Here is a 23228-nt window from a genome sequence, read left to right as displayed (position 1 = left end):
GCAACAAAGACTGGCTTACAGATGGAATACAAAGAGAAAAAAAACATTATTCTTACATCTCGAACTTTCCCACTGTTCCTTTCTGTTCTTGATTCCTTTTCTTCAGAGCAATAATTTGTGACTGGATTACTTGATAGTATTTCCAGTGCTCTGTGTGGAAAAAATCTCTTAGGTGCCCTGGGCCTTTTTGTTTCAAATATTGGACAAGTTAATATTTTATATGTTTAATCACTATCAAGCAGAGAGTTTGTCTATAAGCTATTTAGAGCAACTGTCTGTGCTCTTGCAACCCACTCAGGGCCCTCAGGGAGACCTATGAACAGAAAGAAGTCTCGGATTTCTTTGAGCAATTCAGTATTGCCAAATACTTTGGTTTGTTATGGCTGCTGGGTTATGGGATGGAGCAGCACAGGGAAGATCTGTTCTGAGAACATTGTGTTAAAAAAGATCTGGTTAGAGATTCAGGAAGGTATTCAGGAAAATGCTTTCTGCTCTGAGCACCAGAAGTGTGAACAAAACAACTCTTGATGTTACATAAAAACAAAAGCCAACTTTTTTTTTAGTGTTGAGGGTGAAATAGAAATCAGTATCTGAAACATCCTTCAGAAACAAAATTGAAAACTAATATCCTTTCACAGCTCATGGCAGAAAGAGCCTCTACAGTTGAACAAGTTACCGTTTACAGCATTTTTAATAAAGGACCTCCTGGCAAAAATGCTAAATTGTAGCATTTTCAAACCTCCTTTTTATAGATAGAACAGTGTGTCCCTCAAAATCGATTCTGCTGTCTTAAACCTTGCTGGCATGTTTTGTGATGGGGACACATAGCTTTTGACAGCCCCCATTCAGCCCTTTCCATTATGTGTTGATAACATTTAGTTCCTTCCATTTACATGGTGTTTTCTCTTCTGTACTCACCACTTTTTTTTTTTTTCCTACTTACTTAGGAGTGGAAACAAACGACCCAAAGCATTACTCTGTCACTTGACATTTCTCAGGAACTCCACTACTCAGAATTTGCACAATTTCAAACCATCACACACCCCAGCAAACGCTACCGTGCCAGGGCTGATTACAACAGCAAGCCTTAGGTCTGTTCTTGTACTCCTTGCAGGCATCAACCTGCCTTACTGTGTGGTGTGGATAATCAACCCATCCTTGGGGATCTTCTGTCTCTGAGGTCAAGTATCTGTGCTTATCCCTTTGCTTATCCCAACCTGTAGTAATTGAGGCATTTTTCTGATGAGTCATTACAAACACAATTTCTCAGTGTGATAATCTCCAGCAAAGGGACTTTCACTTTCTCTTTTTTTCCTTTTTTTGCACTTTGCTTTTCTAAGCTTGTATCATTGCTGTGAAAAAATAAAATGCTATCACATCTCTTTTCTCTAAACACAGAGCAGATGAGACAGAAGTTCCCTCAAAGCTTGCATCTTCTAGTGTTTTTAACTCAATGGACAGATGTTCTTCAGGCCTTAGACCCTCTCTTCATAGTTTTCCTGACCTTTGGCAATCTCACATTTGTCATAATCTTCTGATATGTGGAAGGACTGAGCTTCCTAGTAGCATGCTGCCTGTGGGCCTGAGCCAGAGCCTCCTGTAATAGTTAGCTATCTTTAATTACTTCACTAGGCTTTGAGTCAGATGATAAGTGTAGAAGGCACATAGTAGCTAACAAGCTTTCTGGCTTTTTCTGGCACTTTGGCTGCTATTTGTTGTCCTATGAATGCCTCAAAACTTCTTGGTTACTTTTAATTTTCCCATTTTAATATCTCTGCTGATGTTCCATAAGCTGCAGAAACCTTTTTGATGTGATCTCTTTGTGTTCCTGTTCTTTCCCTTGCTCTCCACAGAAATTCTGTATCCACTGGACTTTGTGCAGGATGAGAACACAAAAATACTGACTGGGCTTGGAGCTTTGGAGGCTCCCTTCTAGGTGCTGAACTTACAGGTTCGCACTCTCTGGCTACCACTCTTTTAAATGTTTGTTTTACTTTTATTTTTTCGTGTGTGCTTTAAATAAATCCCTTGCAGATGGAAGGTAGAGTATTCAGAAACCAAGAGACTGAAAAGTGCACAGGAAAAGCCCTTTCTGTGTCTGGGTATTTGTACTGCCTTTCCCTGTGTCTCAGTTCTTCAGCAGCAGGGACTAAATGTAACAGTACTGTGCTGATGGAGAATTTTCAGTATGGATTCTGTTTTCCAAAGAGGATCCTTAAAGACTGTGATGTGGATTGTGGAACATTTTACTTTACATGTAGCTGCACGTAATTGTTCTTGAGCTGCCGTTTGCTTAAGCAATTCACAGCAGTTTAAGCACTTGCAATTGCAGAGTTAATATTCTTGATCATGTTAGCAACATCTGGTTTGGGAGTTACTGCATTTGCAGTAACACATGCAAGGCAGAGGGGGAGCATCTCTTGTGGAACTGTGCTGATGAGTAATTGGGCAGCAGCAGCAACCTCTTAACCCTCTGGAAATGCAACCACAACAGCATAGCTAATGTTGTACTCATCTGAGTAAGTCTGTGTGATACAAATAAAGGGTTTGTGGTGAGGAAGGGGCAGTCCTGTTATGTTCAGCACAGGGTAGTCTACGTCCTCCTTCTCAGCACTTTAGTTTGCAAACAATTTCAAGTTTTTCTTGTAGTTACTGCTTTTGTGTCTTGTTAACTGTGTTTCTCTGTTCCAGTGTACACTGTGACTGCTGTTGTGCTCAAGGCTATTTGTGTTTTGGGTCAGCTTTCAGGCTATGAACATATTGTCTTTTCCATATGATGTGTATACTGGGCCGCAAAGAAAGGGGTCATTTAGGACTGTGTCAGTACATCTCTGCATAAATAGTTACCCAGTTGCATATGCTATAGCTGCTGATCTCATAGCTGGTCCTGAAGCAGGGTCTTCAGGAAGGGCATTGTGTTAGGAAAGGAACTACCATGGTCTCTATCTGTATTGCCTTGAAAAGAGTGCAGGGCTGTTATATTGCTACAGAGCAGTGTAATTCAGAGTGTTGTATGAAAAGTGTGATGGCCAGGAGACACAATAACAGCTCTATCAAATATTGATAAAGTAGGATTATTAATCAGAGCAGACGTGTAGGTTGAAATGTCCCTTGAGTTTTCATTCCCCATTTCACGTGAGAGTGTGGTTTTGTGGTCTGAGAGTGGGAAGCTCAGGACAACTGGAATCCTTTCTTATCTCTTCAATGTGTTTGCTTAATGTCCTCAGTGGTTCAGTGGATATATAATACTATTGACCAGAGTTCATAGAATTATGGTAGAGGTGGCACTGCTGAGAATGAACTTTACAAGGATCTCTGTTAGTTCAGCTTAGTCTGACCTGTAGCTCATAAAAAAAGAAGAATGCCTCTGAACAAGCTGGCAATTTGCAGTCCTGTTGTCCTGGAGTCTTGTGGTACTGCAATGAGCCACATTCTCTTATGAGATGGTGAAAACACTGGATCAGTACTGTGGAGCAGAGAATCATAGAATCAACAACGTTGGAAAATACCTCAGAGATCATCAAGTCCAACCTATCACCCAGCACCTCATGACTAACAAAAACCATGGCTTCAAGTGCCACATCCAATCCTTTTTTGAACACCTTCAGGGACAGTGACTCCACCACCATCCTGGGCAGCACATTCCAATGGCAGATCACTCTTTCTGTGAAGAACTTTCTCATCACCTCGAGCCTAAACTTCCCCTGGTGCAGCTTGAGACTGTGTCCTCTGGTGCTGGTTGCCTGGGTGCCGTGTGTCTACAACCTCCTTTCAGGTAGTTGTAGAGAGCAATAAGGTCTGCCCTGAGCCTCTTCTTCTCCAGGCTAAACAATTCCAGCTCCCTCAGCCTCTCCTCACAGGGCTTGTGCTCAAGACTTCTCACCAGCCTCGTTGTCCTGCTCTGGACATGTTCAAGTGTCTCAGTATGCTTCTTAAATTGAGGAGCCCAGAACTGGACACAGTACTCAAGGTGTGACCTAATCAGAGCTGAGTACAGGGGCAGAATGACTTCCCTGAACCTGCTCACCACACCATTTCTGATACAGACGAGAATGCCATTGGCCTTTTTGGACACCTGGGCACACTGCTGGCTCATGTTCAGCCAGCTGTCAACCAGTATCCCCACGTCCTTTTCTGCCTGGCTGCTCTCCAGCCACTCTGACCCCAGCCTGTAGCTCTGCATGGGGTTGTTGTAGCCAAAGTGCAGCACCCGGCACTTGGACTTGTTAAATGCCATCACATTGGACTCTGGCCATCTGTCCAGTCTATCAAGGTCCCTCTGGAGAGCCCTCCTACCCTCTAGCAGATAAACACCTGCACCAAACTTGGTGTCTTCTGCAAACTTACTAATGGTAGACTCAATCCCCTCATCCAGATCATCCATAAAAATATTGAAGAGGATTGGGCCCAACACCGATCCTTGGGGGACACCCCTAGTGACAGGCTGCCAGCTGACAGGCTGCCATTGCACCACTTGGACCTTTGGTAAAGAGCAGAGGATAGTATCTTGCTTTTGATGGTGTGGACAGTGCTGAACTAAACAGATACCAAAGCAAAGAGAATTCATTTAATTTTCTAGTTACACAACCCTTGTTTAAAAAGGAGCTTTCAAATGTATTGCTGTTGAAGAAGACACTGAAGGTTAGAAATGAGATTTCATTTTAGAACAAAACCCTCATCTGCATTACTAGTAACAGCTAAGGCCATTAAAATAGAAAGGATTTCCCTTTGAATTTCTTTTGAACATTATCTGCATTCTCTGTGTCACTGGTGTTACCTTTCCTTTTCCAACAGGTTTGATCCACCAGGACAGTGCAGTAAGGATTTGTTTTTCTACTTAGGCTCTTCCTGATTCTAATATTATGCAATACACACAAGAAGTGGTTTAGATCTGTTGCAATCATACAAGTTCTGTAAATTCATTCTTTCATTCCCATGCACAAAATGTGCATCCTTGGCATCACTTGTCTGTGTCTGTGCAGTAGGGTTTTAACATTCCCTGTGTGCCTCAAGGCTTTAACTGATAAAGCTCTGCAGTCTAAAGCATATTCTCTTTTTCTTCCCCCACCCCTTTTAGTGTTTGCCTGCTCTCTCTAGAGCTGTTAGATGTTCTGACTGTGCATTTTAGGAGATCAATATGCATTTGTTATTCAGCACATTATTATTCTGAGACTGTACCACTAGTATGTATTCATCCTATTAACATCTGCTCAAAATTCCCAACGTCCCACCACAGCTAGCAGAGAATGACCGTTTTGTCCTTGGTCAGGCTGTGTGGAGTGGATGCCTGACACCTGACTTCTTGTTGGGCAGATTCCATTTCACTCTTTACTCTGTTTTGACCTTATTTCTCCCCTGGAAGCTCAGTTTCAGTTGAAGATGGATGAGTGAATGAATTGGGAAGCATTGTGTCCATTGCTACCATGGCAGTTCCTGGCTGTTACTGCCCAAATAAGCTATTTGGTTCCTAAGCTGTAGGAACCTGTTCTGACCTAACAGTGAGATTCTATCAGCCCACAAGGATGTGCTTGTAATTGAAGTATGATTTCTGTCAAGCAATAGAAAAAGACAAGAGATCAAGTCCTTTGCTGGAGAATCAGCAAATCACTGTCCTTACTGGCTAATTTAATAGAGGATTATGTGCTCTGAAGTCATGGGAAAAGAATGAACTGTGGCTTTGGTTTCAGTATTAACTCTAGTGGACATTTGGTGGGAATACAAAGTGTGAGCTTTAGGATTTTACAGAAATTGAAAATAGGGTTAAGTTACTGAGGGAAAATAAACAAAGAAATTGCAATTAAGTATATATTAGTGTTGAAGTTAATAGCCAGGAGTGTATGCTTTGTTTTAAAATCATGTCTGAAGGACTTAACCTCTGAGTGTGAAGAAACTGTTTCAAAGTAGAAAACCAATGTGCTGACATTCCTGGCTTTCTGCCATGCATTTTGGTTGCTTTTGTTTTCTCATTTATGTAGTCCTGAGAGTTGCTTGCTATAATAAGGGGTGCTGGCTTATTCAAAAGTAGAAGGCACTCTTGAAGGCCACTTTGGGTACTTCTCTGACCAACAGAGAAAAATAAGTAATCAATAGCTGTGTGATTTCTCCAAGTTGTAAGAGCTCATACAGTTGACAGGATTGCAAGTTAAATTTTTACCTAAGTGAAATGAAGCTGCAAAGTCTTGGAAATCTCAGAAATCCTGGGTGCTGTGTAGTGATTAATGCCCATGCTGCATTCTGGCCATTGCCTGGCCTGAATTAAAGGAAATGAAGAAGCGAAAGGAACCTATGCTCCCAAAAACTTTGCAGAGAGGTAGAAATGGAATTAAAGGCATTTTCATTTAATGCTATATAGTACAAGTGATAGTGGCCAAGACATTACAAGTCTGTCTGTGAAGAGGAAAAAATTGGCTCACATGGCAGCTTCGATTTGTGAAAAACTTTTAGAACAGAGGTTAACCTCAGAGACGGTTGCTATTCTGTCACTGTGGCACAGTTATGCTAATACTGATGTGGGACATGGCCAGGAAAGTCAGGACTGTGTGAGCCTGGGAACTGAAAGTAGCTGGACAGTATCTCCAATTTATGAGTCAGGAAACTGAATAGAGTACTGCTTCTGTACAGTTATCTCTTGCCTTCATATTGACAAATGCATCTGTGAAGTTACCTGGATTAGCTTTGGAGGTAATAGGGGTATTTCTTGTATGAAATGTTCATTGAGGTGCCGATGCACAAGTGCAAGCCTCACAGCTTTGACATCTTGGAGAAATTGCTCGTTCCTTACCATGTGGCACATCCGTGGTCTGCATCCATTTTGCTTCTTGCCACTTGCCACCTATGGTTAGAATGTCCATTTTTCCCAGAGGCCTTACTACAGAGCAGACTCTGTGAATGAAGTATGTGAGAGACCAAAGATTTTATCTGTAAGGAAAATGAGGCAGAGCTTGCTGGTTAATGCAGTATTCAAAAGCATTATTTCCATAGTAGATGGATGCTGTATGCAGGAGGCTAGGCTGCTTCAGAACATGCACACATCACATGATGCAGGTAGATGTGTCTTTTTTTTTCAGGTCCAGCTGGGGGCTTTACCAAAATTCCCTTTCCCTTGGCCTTCACAGGGTGCAAACTTTTGTGTTGCAAGGTTCATTTCACTCAGGCTCTGCTGCAGGATGTAGGGTTCCCTTGGTTATGGCTGAGCGTTTTACTTTTCTCCTGAAGTCTGACTCCAGCACTACAGCAATGCAGACATTTCCAACAAACATGCTAATTCAGAAGGTTGCCTTTCAAAGCAAGAGCAACCAAGATCAGTAAACTGCCCAGCAGTGCCCTCCAGTGGCTTGAGAGACTCCCTCTGAGCAGTGACAATCGTGAAAAGGGGTATTTACAGGTACCCTGGATCCTTTTGACGAAAACAGAAGGAAGAATGCTTTTCAACAGTCAACACAACTTCAAAACACTCATAGATCTAGGCAGTGTATTGGACACATCCTTCTTTCTGCTATAACACTTTAATGCAGACACTTTTGCCCAAGAGCCTTTTTTTACTCTGTTAGCTGATCAACATTCTCAGCTTCCCATCTGGCAACAGGGGCCCCCTGGAAAGGATTCACCTCCACCGAGGCAGCTGTAAGCTGTGGAAGAGGATCAAAGGGCCTTAAATCTGACCTGCAGCACTCCAGCAGGGTCTCACATAGATCAAAGACGACAATACATGGTTAAAGCAACTTCTGCAACTTCCTTTAGAGATAACTTGGCTGAAGTATGGCCCTGTCTTCACTGCAGCCTGGTCTGTGTCTGTTGTGAATGCGCTTATCTGTTGGAGAGGAAGCTATAGGTGCTACTTGTATTGGAGATCCTTGTTAGGGTTCTTGCAGTGTGCTCTTTTTGGGAATGAGGCATGTAATGAAGATCTCAGCGCAAGCAGCCAATGTTACAAGGCAGTCAGTGATTTCAGACTTCAGGCAAATCTGTTACTGTTTTGTCCCTTCAAATCCTAACCCATGACTTCTCACAGTCTGCAGGCAAATACAAGAGTCATCCAAGAAATTACTGATGACCCTGATTAGAACAAGTTCTGCTTAAGTGGTTATTTCTCTGTAGAAGTTATATTCTTTTAAGAAGACCTGGTGGTGTTTCAGTCTTGGTAGATTTCCTCTAAGGTTGTGTTTGCTGTTTGTAGCTGTGACTGACATAAATCACACATTTGAGCCCCGTTGCTGGTGCATCACAAGAGCCAGAGGGGTTGCCACAGGCTGGTGCCTGCTGGCCACTCTTCTGTGGGAAGAGTTAGACCCCAAATTGCCCTGTGTGGGACGGTGCGCTGCATTCAGCCTTACCCACATAGAGGTTTCATATGAAATTCTCATAAACAAATGTTTATGCTGCCTTTGTCTGGGACTACCAACCCTATTCTTTGCCAACACTACAATTCTGTCTGAAATGGATTGTTCTGCTCCAGGGAAGTCAGACTGGTTCAGAACTCTGACCATCCATTGCACTGCTGTATCAAGTTACTGCACAGCAATCTTCCTGCTGTTTCTTGTCATGCTAATTATTTCATTGCCATTAGCTAGGACTGAGCAGTGTCTTATGCTCAACACTCTTATCAGGCAGCATTTTTTTTACAGCAATTCTGCTTAGAAGTGGTAGGAAACTAAGGCTATGTCTTAAAAAGTGGGAATAGGATGTTTTGAGACTGGAAATTTGTATGATTTTGCCAGGTTTTAGTTGCTTTAAAGTTTTGACTCACAGATTTATTCCTTTGCTTCTCTGACCCATGGATGTTGCAGAAAGCGTCACGGTGTTTAGTGTGCTGCTTGGCACAGTTCTGCATCATCTCAGGATGTGTCTAGTTGTGTTGGTTTGGCAGTGCTGGTGGTAATGAATTTCTTTCAACTCGTTTCCACATAATGGCCTTTGCTTGAAATTGTGCAGTGCTTAAGGGACATCTAGTGGGCACATGGAAAATGGTGACAGTGCACATTAAGGGCAAAATCTTTGTTGCAGGAAAGGGCAAATTTTAAGTTAGAGATTGGACGCTGGACAGCCTTCAAGTACTGCAACACAAAACTGTATTTGGACTTTACAGTTTACGAATTGGCCTGTGAGTCTGTAGGCTCGAAATTCCAAAACCTGAACTTCAAACAAATATACCTGGCACTTTTCAGCAGTGATTGAGAGCAGAAAAACATACTGAAGCTGTCAATTTTTTTTCTTTTTGCACACTGTTTTTGGGTAGAGTTGGAAGTTTGTTTCCTAACCAGCTCAACTTCCCAAGTCCACAGCCACTGTTAATGTGGACTTTTTTGTTTAGGATTGTACCTAATAACCCTCAGAGGGTGAAGCTGGGGAAAAATACCAGAAGATTTTGATGCTGTTAGCTTGCACTGTTCAATTCTGAAAAGTAGGTTTGCATTCATTGGTGAAATTTCAGAACTGGAAGGAGGGAAGGTGAGGCTCTCTCCTCTGAGGCAGCTGCAGCATGTGCTTGTGACAGGAGGTACAAATGCTTTTATTCATAGCAGCTTCTGTCTGTGGTATTGGCTGTCATATCACACCTCTAAGCTTTAGTATCTAATCTGTAATATTAAGATTATTTTAAGCCCTGTGTAAGGAATGATTGCGAAACTCATGCAAGTATACATTGTTCTCTGAATAGAAAGCACAGACTGTTTTGCTTAGGTACTTCCCTGCACAGTGCATTCTGAACTGTTTGTAGAAAACTGTATAGGATTCTTTTGCGAAAAGTATAAAAAAAAAATTATAAAATCAGAGGACATAAAGGATCTGTTGAGTACCCCAGACCTTCTCTCTCCCTTTCCTCTTAATCCAGCTTGCCTACTGCTGCCCCATTTTCATGGCATGCGTTTCCGGCTTGCACAGTTTCCTGCCTGCTGGCTGAGAATAGAAGCCTTGCTGTTCTGCTGTCCTTAAGTCTCTGGTAATGAGTGTCACACAGACGAAAGCAGCTGTGTCCTTTGGCTCTAGTTTTAATACTATGTTAAAGAGCAGATTATGCTGAGGTTGGATTGCGGTGATGCGGAGGTAGCACAAACCATGGCCAGTTTGGGGAAGGCTTTAGCAAGGATGACTAAGGACTTGGAGCTTATGCTTTAGATAACAAATCCACCCAATTGCACTCCTTCTTTGGAAATGTAGTCAAGCCTAACAAATTGGGGCCTTACCAGAGCTGTATTAGGGTCCTTTAATTGGACTAAGATGGTTAATACCCACACTGGCTTTTGTATGCTCAAGGGTCTAGCACAGAAATGTGTTGCCATTTATGCTGGCACAATCTTATAAAATGGAAACCACGAATGTAGAAAAAAATTAAATTCTAATATCCTCACAGGTAAACACTGGATTAAGGTATTTTGATTATTATAAGGAAGTCAGATGTCTTAACCTCTGTGAGCTTCATTAGCTTGGGTTTTGAGCAACCCTAAATGAGTCTTAAGTCCCAACAGACCACTTGGGAGTGCTAGCAGTTAAGAGTGGTCAGAGAGAACAGATCACCCCTCATAATCTGCTTCAACCCCAGAACTCACAATATGTGTATTGTGGCAGTGGTACAGGTCTCACCTCTGTCTGTGGAAGATTTTGGCTGAGAACCATATACTGCTGCCATTTCCCAGGCTGCTCAAGTCCAAATTCTGGTATGACAAATGTATTAAATGGTAACTTCAAAAAGGTACTATTCATAGTGCTCCTGCATGTGTGATATTGCTGACATACTGGCCATTTGTGCAGTTCAGTTTGAACCCATCAGCATTAACCCTAATGCAGAAAGACCAAATGAAGACTCCAAAGTAAAACTTGGTCCCTAGCACAAGAAGCTACTGCTTGAGACATTGTCTCAGATGTACTGAGAGGCATCAAGAATGTTCCTTTCTGGAGCTTTTTAATTGTTCAGCCTCTGCAAAACTGTTGCTGTTTTCTGAGCTTAGCTTGTGTGTAACACATCTTTGGTAGTTAATGGCTCTGTCAGGGGTGTGAGATGCCACAGTCCACATCTGCATGAGACTCAAGCCTCTGAGGGAGGACCTCCATTGTCTGATGTGTGGGGGATTTGGTACAGTAATTCTTGTGAAAGCTGAGTATGTCCTTCGGGTACACACGAGCCATAAATTGCTATGGGTATCTTTATTTCCCAAGTAAAGTATGGCCCTAGCCAACTTACAGAAGTGGCTGTATTCAGTTGGGGAAGTATGGTGCTTTGTTGCAGCGTTACTGGTGCAATGAATTCATATGTATCTGCTTTGATTTAGAAAAGGTGAGTTGTTGGGAGGATAATTCATGCAGGTGAGATAAAAAGTTTCTGAGCAGAAAGGTTCTGCACATGACAGTGTTTGATTATGTCCCTTGACAGCACAATGAAAGTCTAAAGAGAGAGAAATGAGTTCCAGATGGTTGTGGTAACTAGCAAGAAACTAATACGGTGGCTAGTCTTGAGAAAACAGTCTGAAGACACCAGAGATGAAAGTGGGGGCAGGGTGGTCCAGATAAGGTTGATAACACGTGATATATCATCTATGGAACATTCCAAGGCAGGACAGTGAGATGAACCATTTGTTCCTGAAACACAGTGTTTTGGCAGTGAAACACTCTTGCTGTGGCTGCTCTGCTTTCGGCACTGAAGGTAAAAACAATGCAGTAAATAGCCCATTTCCCTGCCCATGGGCCATCAGCCTCTGTCTGCTGATGGGCTGGGATAACATACACTACTCATTGTAGGATTACTGTTGTTTCATCACGTGCAGCCTGGGTCTGTCTGCACCAGTTTCTTGCTATTCCACATACTTGTTTAAACTAGGAATTTGTACAGAATCTTACCTGCCTTCTATTTTTGGTTGTCAGTGGACGGGTGAGGCAATGTACGTAATTCTCGTTACAGTTAATTTTAATCCAATTGTGATGTGGATTTGGAGCTACTTAGTAGGTCACAACTAAGTGTGGTCTCTGTCTTTTTCCAGTTACTCTCATTAAATAATGGACACTGAATTTTTTTCCACTTCTAAAACTATGCACGTGCATCTAAAGGTGGTGATGTGATTTGGTGCTTGTGTTATGCAAATACTTCTGTTGATCTCTACAACTTCTAAATTGAGGGGAGGGTTCATGTACTCACAAGATTGTGAGTTTGTATGTCTTGTGGGTTTGTATGTCATGTGGGTTCACACATCTCATGATGTGTGAGAAATGGCAGGAAAGACTGATGTGGACTAAATCTATTCTTTGGGATTAACAGTGTGCTTTTGTCTTATTTTATCTTTGAACAAAACAACCTCTATCAGAAAATTGTGACCGATCTCCCTCTGGAATTTGTTTGCAAATATGAGTTGATACAGAAACCTGCATCCTAGAAATGACCCCTGGCTCCCTCTGCCCCCAAGCTTGTTCTGAGTTCCTGTCACAGCTATGGAGTAAGACGCCAGGTTTTTCCTCACTATATAGAGGGAGTTCAAAGAACAGAAAGTGAAACACCCACACAGGGTGGTGGTTCTTTTTGGCATTGTCCTGTGAGTCTTCCAGTTCTTGAGTTTCATACCACCATTGACAGCCTGGATTCTCAGGGGCAAGCCTGTAAGCCCTCTGGCTGATGTGCCTGTAAATCCATCTGGCTTTGCCCTGAGAGTTCAATCCATGCAATCCAGGCAGTATTTTCCCTTTGTTCCAGGAATCATGAGCGAAGCATTGAGAGTGGACAGGGACTCTGTCCACCTTGTTAGTGCTAGTCCTCAGTTCGGCAGAGCATGGAGCGAGTGACTGGAGTAGAAAGAATTCTTCAAAGTCCGTGATGTGGGGAGAGCTGGTATTTACTAGTTTCCAGCTACTGTTTCTCCTGAGAGGTTTTTAGAACATTCATAGACTTGTCATGGAATTAAAGAAAACTACTTCCAGGACGTACAGTGCTGCTCTCCTGCTGCCACTTTTCCTCTTATTTTGGGGTAAGTTTTTTGTCTTCTCTGCCTGATTCTTACCCAGCTTCTATGCAGTAACTTGGGATAAAATCTGTGATCTGCCCTTGTATTGCAAAGAGAGATGAAGAAAATGTCATGCTCACAGTTAGAATTGAAGCCTGAAAACTTCTCTGCAAGGTAAACGGGCATTTCATTCTAGATATGTTTCTCCTATTTATTGCTTGTTTCCTTTTGTTTTTCTCCCTGTGCACATGTATATCTGCATTTATTCACAACAGCTACAAGTATGTGCACTTTCATGTAGTTAAGTAATCAGCTATTACAGTAACCATTGAAAAGTTCTGAATTTTATGGTGCCTGTATGGAAGAAACACAGAACTTTATTTCCATTTGATATGCCTTAGAAATACATAGAGGTAAGAGAGGAGTATAGGGGAGTATATAATAGGATTCTTTCAGTTCACATGAACGTGTCTTTGGGCTCCAAAAATCACACTCATATACAATTTCCTATGCTCCCTGAAGAACAGATTTCTCTGTTTCATCTGGAATGGGTGCCTGGAGATCTTCTGGGCCTAGATATGTTTTAGTCATCTAGGGATTGTTAAGGTCATGTAAGGAACATACCCAACCTTTTACTGGAAAGTATGATTGGGATTGAACCTGCCTCCTTATCCTGTCCTAGGCACTGCCAGACCGGCATCTGTACATAAAAGTCCTGTTTGGATTCTAATGAGCCAAGGACAGGAGTGATCAGTGACATGAAGAAGTGGAAGTAAAATATGGAGAACATACAGAGAATACTGTCAAAGTGCCTTTTCTCTGCAGATAGCTGCTGAATGCTGTGTTTGGTGTTTCCTCACAGTAGAGGGTGATGCTTATGTACTTTTTGAGAGTTTGAGAAAGTTTTCAGCTTTTCCGTTGATTCCCCAACAGTCTTGGAGGTTTTTTTTTTTTCCTCTCTGACACCTCCCTAAGTTTTCTTTGCTCTGATCACCTCAGACTATAAATATGGAGGTTAAAATCGGGCAAAAATCAAAACTTCCCCCTCCCCCCCTCTTTAAACCAGCTTCTTTGTTTGGTGTGTTCATTCCAAGTGCCTGGAATTCCTCTGCCGCAGGGAAGCAGCAGGATTGTCTTTTGTACCTAGTAACCATAGCTACTGCTTTGGAGTGTGAAGCAATTATGGTGGCTTTGTATTGTGCAGAAGGAAGGCCCATTGCATGTAGGGTGTTCCTCAGTATGCCGCTGCCAGAGAGCTGGCATGTTTCTGGGGATTTGTGCTGTTTGACCATTGCACCGATAGCTTTTCACTCTTGGGTGAAGCTCTTTCCTGGAACACTGATTCACTGACACTGTTGTTTTCTTTTGGAGCACAGGTGGATGACACATCTTAGATGTAGCCGGCAGTGTTCAAGGAGAGAGGTAGTTTCCAGTCTTCCCACCTGCTCCTATTTTGTAAGGAGAATTCTGCCAGCTTTTAACTAGTGAATGGTACTATTTATGTAGCACTGGTAGAATTTTAAGGCCATAGGAAAAATGCATTTTCTTGCCCTTGTCAGGCATATGACTTTTTTTTTTTTTTGTAATTTCTAATTGGCTGGATCTAAATGTCATTGAAGCAGGCTAAGTGGGTTTTTTTCCAGAACTTTTGAGAAAATTCTGGTTATTTAGATGGCCTGTTGCAAGCTATAACCAGGAGGCTACCCTGCAGCCCAATTCACACTATCTCAATTGTTTAAAATAAATTCCAAAAGGACAGTGGTACAGATTCTGCCTGTGACTGCCGTTGCTGCTGCTGTCTGTGTAATGAGCACAGCATCTCACAGCTTGAAGTCTTGTGTTGGATATTCTGGAGGACAGTGAATGTCTGCTCATTTTGGTTCCCATAGCTCTAGCCAACGTTGAGCACAGTAATTCACATACCTTTGGCCTGCAGAATGCTTTGGACACCTTTTGAGAGAGAACATGTGCAGAGAAACCTTTTTTTGTTTGCTATCTGCTCTAATGCAAGCTCTTGAGATTAGCTCAAACACAGAGACAGTTTAAATCTTCCTCTCTTCAGAAGGTGGAAACAAAGAAATGCAATCCCTTCAGCTGTTTTGTTGGTGGTCAGCATATTTAAATATGAATTGGAAATTAAAGCTTGTGACTCAATCTGGTTAATTGAATACACAGGAAACCCCTAGTCTTAGTGTTTGATCTATGGAAATGGCTGAGAGATCAGAGAATGTGTAAACCATGGAGGCCAGCTTGGAGGAGTGTTTATTAAGGGAAAATACTGGCATATCATAAGCACAGAAGATCAAAGAGTTACAGTGGCAATATATGCAATACTATCATAAAACACAGATTTATAGCTCCTGTCTTTCTTCAAGTTCTAGAAGCATAATAGTAGGAGCTACATCTGCAAATCTGCATTAAAACAGTGAACAGATAATGAAAACAAGCTAGCTGGCTCCTTGTTCTGTGTTAAGAGTAAGTTTAATTCCCTGAAGGAATATTTCTGATTAATGGTATTAATGCCTCTGGCCATACTATTGGCACTGCTCAGCTCTGTGGATTGCTGCCCGCTGTTTGGCACCGTTCAGCAATTCACCAAGCAAGCTGGGTGGGAGACAGCCAGGAATCAGCATTCTGCTTCTTTCAGGTGGTAAATACTCTGCATGTTTCACAAGGTAAAATGACCCAGATCATCTTATGCCTGTCTTAATGAAAGTCTAGTGGTCTAGATCTTTATAAATTCACTATAAGTGTTCTACTACAATTTGTTGGTCTCCAATAACAAAGAAAAACAATGTCAGAAGTAGTCTGGGAAGTAATGAAGGCACAATATCAGTCTAAAATGTTGAATAAGAAAAGCTGCCATGTGAACTGTGTGCAGGGACTTCATTAAAGGATTCTAAATTAGTATCCAAACTGGTAGTTGACTTGCATACAGCCATGAGTAGTATGGCTCTTTTTAAAATGACTCTTCTGAAAGATGCTGTAGGCATTGCTAGGATCCTTAGTGTCTTGCTGGACCATTTATTCAGTATTGTCTTAAAGGGACTATTTGCTGATTGCCAGCGTTGCTTTTTTGTTATCTAATCTTTATTTTGAGGGTTGTTTTGTCCTAGTGTCATGTCTTGCTTCACAGACATTGTCACATCTGATAAACTGATAACCAGAGATGACAATGTTTAGGTTCAGCCAGCAGATAGTATCTCAGCTGTGTTTTCATTGAAGGATCACTTCTCCCTTTTATACTACTAGCACAACAATAAAAAAAAATTAAGTAGTTGCTGTGGAAAAGTGGGGAAGAAGAACTTAACTCTGGGCACCAGGATCTCGAGGGGAATTGAATATATCTGATCCTAGTGGTGGTGTCACTTGATCATAAGACCAGGAAATTCAAACAAAAGATAATGGGAAGTTAAGAAGAGAGGGAGCAGCTGGTAAGTGGGAGCAAATTCTTCAACAGAGCTTCTTGTGATGGTTGGCAAAGGTGGTAAGCTGCTGTGGCTCAGGGGCTTAGTTGTTGTGATCAAACACTGGTATTTTGAAAAGTTTCCTATGCCCACATCCCATTTTCTGATGTTGAGTAGAAAACTTACTCTTAAAGCAGCTGTCAGAAGATACCCATTGCTGTATTAAACAAGACAAGGAATTACAGGATATGGAATATTTTAGACTAGGTGAAAAATCGGGGCCAATTACTGGCATGTCATGAGCTTGTCAGTAGTCTCAGGGAATTTCAGGGCCTGGTTTTCTGATGCTAGTATTACAAGAAGCAGGTGTTTTGCTCCAATATGGGAAGAAAGGGTTTAATCTCTGTGTGTCAAGAAGGAAATGGGTCTTGTAAAGCTCTAGGATGTGTAAAGTCATCTAAAAAGGCTTTGTATGCTCCCTGAATGAATATACTGAAGTTATTTCCTGAAGAAGGATTTTATTATTACTTTTTTTTCTGACATTATCTTCCATAGCAGATACTCCATCCTTCCAGTGGTAGCAAGGGTGAGGAAGAGAGAGGGTGAACATGAAAGTCCCTTTTCAGGTTTGTCCAGTCGTTGTGCTGTGTGGATCCTGGGAACAGGCCATGGTGTGTACGCTTTCACTAATCCTTTATGCTGACCAGGATAGGGAAAGATCAGCAGAGGTCAGCAGGGATTTACTCTAATATAAGCACATGCTTTCCTGTTGTTGTGGAGACCTAACTCTGTCCATTCCTTTATTCAGAGTTTATCTAGAAGTTGTGTTACTCTGATACTTGAGGTGAGGGAGGTTCCCTTTATACTCTCAGCCTCAGTATCTTTCTCTATTGGGAAGTGTGCTGGGGTAATCAGCAGAGGCACAGCAGGGCTGGGGTTTGGAACATTCATGCTTTAGCACTTGATGATTCCTCTGGCTCAGTTATTACTGTGGGTGGAAGCTACTGCTGGGAAGCCTGTTCTCACCTTTTGCTTGTGAATTTCTTTTTCCATTTTTTTTTTCCCCTGTCATAGTGGTTAGGGCAGGTGAAATACACACGAAGAAAGCGTCTTCTCCACAAGCCTGCAAATGCCTTTTTGTAAAAGATGATAGTCATAGGGAGCAAGATTTAGAACAGCATGGAAATCAAGGAGCTCAATAACAAATCCATGCACAAAAGGAACTTAGTGTGTTGTGACTTCTTCATAATTATGGAAGCAAAAATAAATACTTGTAAGTGTGAAGCAGGCTTTTCCCAAAGTATGTCACTAAAACAAGAGAAGGATATGCCAGAGTTCTGCCCGCTGCAACTTTTTTAACAGAAACCAGAAGTGCTATGTTAGGAGATGCAGTGTGCAAACTCTTTGCTTCTCTGCGAATCCTTCATGCTAGTAAGCTTTCATCGTTAGTAATGTTCCCATAATTTGTCTGGGTAGAAGTGCCAAATCTTACATCCTCTATGACCTTTTTATATTGGTCAATTTGAATAACATTAAATAAAACTTTTTAAAATACAATAATCAATTGGCAAAATTTTCCTTCACTATGAAGGAAACAGGGTAATCTCTGGGTTGATAATCCCAGTGCTGCCGCTTCCCTTTTGGAATTTTGAGTGACCATTAAAAGCACCTGTAAGGTTGTTATCAGTGAAGCTCTGAACATCTTCCATGAGGTCAGGTGTATCTCCAGCTTGAGGCCATCTGTCTTCTGTCATAGTTTCCCAAGACTGGAAAATTGTGAAAAGCAAAACCAAAGAATAGCAGCCAGTGAGTAATACTGAAATAGCATCTCACAAACAGTCAAGTAAGGAAATGACTGAAGCTCCTTGTCCTATGCATTGTCTTAGCAGCTCATTGGGTGTTTAATAAAACCTTCTGGCAGCAGTGCTAGCATAAAGTCAGGATGGAGAGGGAGAAGTTACCTCAATGCAGCCTCAGTTTGTGGGGAAAACTATGGCTGAGATTTCACAATATATATGGAGAACAGATCAAGTTGAGGGGGGTTGTTTGTTTTTTAAGAACAGAACCTCTGCTACAGCTCCTTGAAAACCTCATCTCCTGCACTGTCTTTATTACTTCCCAGACCTCTCTCTGCCAATGTAGTTCAGAAGTGTCTTGTCTTTACTGAAATAAAAGATTTCTCAGGACTGTCTAGGAGACACAGTGAACTACTGTCTGGGGAATCTCAGATTGCCCAGCATCTCATTAATTTCTTGATTAATTGCTGCTGCAAATGCCCTTTGACAAGATCATTTAAGGTATAAAGGTATAAAACTATTAAAGCAAATTATTAAAACAAAGCCTGGTAATGCAATTTGTTTGCCTTAAAGTGATACTAAAAGTCATAAACCTCATCTTTCAGGGAAAACCTTTAAACTGTAAAACCAGGCCTGTCCTGACAGAGCTCATTGAATACTTTATATGGGACTCTGTTAGCCTTTGAAGTTTCTTCTAATCCACCCCTAAATGCCTGGAACATATTCTTCAAAGCAACTGTGTCTTCTCCAGTTTCATTTCAGAGTAGGATTGCAGGATAGTATGATTGCAGTATGTTTTTAAATGTTTTTTTCACTCACAAGCATCACCAATTCATAATCTTCTCCTGAGTTGCAAGGGAAGAATCCTGTCATTGTTAATTCAGCAAGAACTACTTTTGTACAAACCTATAAGCACTTGTCATTCAATGACTACTTCAACCTGATTTTCACCATCTCCATGAAACAGCATAGTCTGAATTACATGTTTTCATGGTTGGTATACTGTGCAGCAGGAAGAGTTAATTTATACTATATGGTTATTAGCATTTGATGCATATTCATGTGCTATTTCAGAGTCAAATAATAATCCATTCCAAAACTGAGAGGAATTATTGTATGCCCTAGGACTGATAGATGAAAATAACAAGACCAGAGCTAAAATCATCGATGTGTGTTCTTTCTTAAGCTTGGTGATAGGCTAAGTTTTAGATACCCATGTATACACTGAACCCTTGCAGACTCTGACGTTGCCAGGAAGCTAAATGCACAAATGTTGCGCTCGTTTCTCACTGATGAAATCTTCCTTTCTGACATCACTCTTAAACAAATTCTGTTTTGAGTTAATGTCTCATCTGTGGAATTAGTTACCCAGAAGTTTGGCACTGCCTCTGAAGGAATATTACAGCTTTATTGTGTTTACACAGGGGCAAGTTTTGTCCTTGGGAACTATTCCAGTGTTACTATAGGCATGCTGTATACAGGGTGGTGCATGACAGTCTTGGAGTTAGTGTTGTTAATAAGCCTGCAACCTCTACTGAGTAGGACAAACACGTGGGTAATTTTCTGCAAGCTGCAGTTTACAGAATAATTTGAAGTTATTTAGATACTGTTTCATTTCTTCTGATTTACTCTGCGGTCTTCTCAGCCTGCTCCATGCATGGCTTATGAGCATGATGTGTTATTTCAGGATGTTTGTTCCAAAAACATTTTCCTCAAAAATGAGTCCTGCTGAAGTCCTCAATTCTAGACATAACTAAGGTAATGTTTGGTCATAGAAACTAGCTAGAACTGATACAGTAACAGTACAGAAATACAGCTTTTCTCCAGGTAGGCCTGTTTGTAACTAGTTGTTCACTGCAGGTTATGAGTGAATGTTGTTCATGATCATAGTGAGTTTAGAAGAGGTTCTCCCAATTACCATACTGCTGTTCTTTGGTAAGCCAAGATGGCCTTTTGACTTTTTAGTGAAAGCTTTGTGTCTGCTTGACTTGGTGTCTGGCAGTGATTCAACCCCTTTGTGTCTGCAAGTTTATGTGTGACTGTGGGGCCATAGGTTTTTCACCAAATCTTTTGTAATGCACAGGCATTACTGACTAATAGAGATTATTGAGCATTGCAGTCATATGATGAGCCAGAATAGAGAAAGTACAAAAAGGTGTGTCTGTTGTGAAAGAACATTGGAAAAGACATGGAATAGCAAAGGGATTTGATGCTTATCTTTATTTGCAAGAAGCATTTTAGGCTACTTGTAGTGGAACCAGAAAACTATACATGTAACCTTTGAAATGGCTTTGGCCCCTAGCAGTACTTGGTGTTTCTGTTGGAATGTGAATTTCTTTGCAGATGGAATCTGATGCACATCAGAGAAGTCATTCTGAATGTGCATTGGACTTGGTCTCTTTTTATCCTGGGCTCTGCTCCTGTCCTGTGAAAAGTGCAGGCTGGGACTGGTTACTCATTAAGTGCACAAAGGCTTAGAGCTCCTGCCTAGTAAAGCTCTTTTGCAAATAGTTTCCTGGGCTCCCACTCTTAATTGCTGCAGAGATTCCAGGCAGATTCTGTCATCCTTGTTTTCTGCCTGACTGGGAATCCAAGAATAAAAGGGTTGATGGCAGAATAATGAGATTGCTAGACAGTGCAATACTCAGCAGCTCTCCCCAGCATCACATGAGAGTGGAAGGGAGGGGTGGTCATAGAGATGATGCTGGGAAGAGAAAGTGCTGTCTAAATTCCTGAGTCCCCTTCCCCATCAACTCTGCCTCTGAAAAGAAGACTTAGAAACACTAGAGTCTTTTGGTGGGAGAAATCTTGGGGGAGGTCAGGGCAGAAGCAGGCTTTTGTAAATGGAAATCTCCTGTAAGTTCCTTTCAGGCTGTGAAGTTGATGCCTCTGCCTTCAGGTACAAAGAGACTGAGGAGCTGATGGAGCAGTGAGTTAACAGAAAACCATTGACACAGATTAACTACTGGGTGTGTGAAAGGTGCACCAGAACAAGGCAAACATGACCAAATATGGACTGGGATAATGATGGCATGAATGAAAGAATGTGTAAGGTCAGCTGAGAAGTGATGCTGTGGTGTGTGATCCTGGCATATCCTTAGCATGGAGCATGGCACATTAAAACATTTCTTGACTAGCAGTAGTGCAGTGAGGGCCAAGCAAGTGATCTGTGGGTAGTGTAAAAGGAACTGCCTGCTCACCACCTGCAGTGTTGTGGAGTTTCCCAGAGGCCCACAGTTACATGCAGAAGGCAGCAAAAGGGGCAAAGAGCTTCATGTAAACCTAATGTGAAATGCTAGAGATTGCTTGATTCCCAGTGCTAGGCAAAGTCAGACCTGTCTCACCAGAAGCAGTAGCTATTTCTGTGATACCATTAGCTAGTTTGTGAGCTTTACCTGTACTCTGTGGCCATTTTTCACAGACATCTCATTGGCCAGAACAGCCCCTTACAGAGTGAAATTTGGGAGGGTAACCTCTGACTTTTAAGTGGTGATCAGCACAAGAACTTTCTTCTTTAGGGTTATGAATGCTGACTAACAAAAAGTCTTTTTCTCAACAGGAACTTCACACTCTGACAATGATAACAGCTGTTCCTCATCCCCATGTCAAAACGGTGGGAGCTGTAAAGATTCAGAAGTGGGTTATGAGTGCACCTGCCCCTCAGAGCCTGTAGCCTACATGGGTGTAAACTGTGAACTCCTCTATGACGCATGCGTTAAACCCAAGTGTCTTGCCCCTAGGATTTGCAATGCAACTCCAGGACTCCTGGAATATGAATGCATCTGTATGCCTGGCTTCACAGGTATTGATTGTAACATTAATATTAATGAGTGTGAGAGCAACCCTTGTAAAGATCCTCATTTTGAATGTGTAGATAGTATAAATGGATACATCTGTAAATGCCAAGCAGGACTGAATGGAGAAGGCTGCCAAACAGAAAACTCTGTGTGCTCTAGCCACCCCTGCCTAAATAATGGGACATGTGTTGAGGGTCCTGGGGACTATTCCTGCATCTGCCAGCCTGGCTTCACTGGGGCCAACTGCAGAGACAACATTGATGAGTGCGCCTCGAATCCCTGCCAGAATGGAGCCATCTGCCGCGACAGGGTGGATGAGTATAGCTGTTTCTGTGTGCCGGGGTTCCAAGGATACAACTGTGAAATAGACATCAACGAGTGTGCGTCCCGGCCCTGTAGAAACAATGGCACCTGCCTGAATGAGATGGATCACTATGTGTGCCAGTGCATCCCCGGCTACACAGGTACCTTTCATGCTCATGTTCTAGCCGGGCGGTTGGGTTATGTCTCTCTGTTTGTGTACTCCCACAATTTGCCTGCTGCTGCTGTGTCTTGTAGAGTTAGTAGCTGCCCTAAGAAGCTGTTTGACAGCTGTGAGTGTAAATCTCTATTGCACAACTTGTATTTCAGGAGTCTTCAGTACAGTGTGTAAATAGTGGTGCAGGGTTTGTTGTTGCAGCATCCAGGCAATAGTTGAGGCTTTGATTTCCATAGATGGTTGTGGATGTTGAGAGACATGGATCTAAGAATGGAAGTGGATGGACTGAGACTTAAGTACTAGATACAAAGTAGATGTGATTAGCTCTCAGTATGAAATTAGAGGAGGTATGCAAGAAAAGAGATTTGTTATCAGGAAATGGATACTTAGCATTTTCAGGTATAACTTACCTCTGCCTGTCTGGGCTGTAGTTCTTTGTCTTGCCCTGCAGCATTTCGCTGAGGGAAGGAGGTGTTGTTTGTTTTTTTTTTTTTTAATAGAGTGGCTTTTGTTTGCAGGTTTCTGTTCCAATTCTTTCATGCACAGCAATTTTTTGTTTGTTTGGTTGTTTTTTTTTGGCATTTCACATAAGTATCTCTATTTTGGGCATCTGTGCTAATGGTAACTCAGAGAGTAATCTGCACCTGTGAGTTATCTGTGAGGGAGCCAGTGGGGGTTTTTCCTTTCTCCAGCCCTGCTTATCAGAGTGGAATGCAGTTGTACTGCACCCACATCTGCCTGGTACCACCTAGCACATGAACTTTCTCAGCCTGCCTTGTTGTCACAGACTGAAGTGTTTAAAGAGTTAGGTTGCTGTGAAGGAATGCTGC

At 41.9% G+C, this 23228-nt stretch overlaps 1 protein-coding gene across 1 annotated transcript in view; it reads left to right on the top strand.

Moving 5' to 3' along the window:
* Positions 1–12828: 12828 nt before the first annotated feature.
* The window catches only part of CRB2 (crumbs cell polarity complex component 2), a 33552-nt gene continuing 23152 nt past the window's right edge, over positions 12829–23228 (top strand). Inside the window, exons 1-2 of the mRNA XM_054393283.1 lie at positions 12829–12944; positions 21683–22384. Coding sequence (XP_054249258.1) covers positions 12872–12944; positions 21683–22384 — 775 coding nt within the window. The 5' untranslated portion in view covers positions 12829–12871. The remainder of the gene's footprint in view (positions 12945–21682; positions 22385–23228) is intronic.

The sequence above is a fragment of the Indicator indicator genome, chromosome 28 (assembly GCF_027791375.1).
Source record: "Indicator indicator isolate 239-I01 chromosome 28, UM_Iind_1.1, whole genome shotgun sequence".
In the NCBI taxonomy this organism is placed as follows: Eukaryota; Metazoa; Chordata; class Aves; order Piciformes; family Indicatoridae; genus Indicator; species Indicator indicator.
Note: the sequence above shows the minus strand (reverse complement) of the source record. Positions and strands in the feature narration are given on the sequence as shown.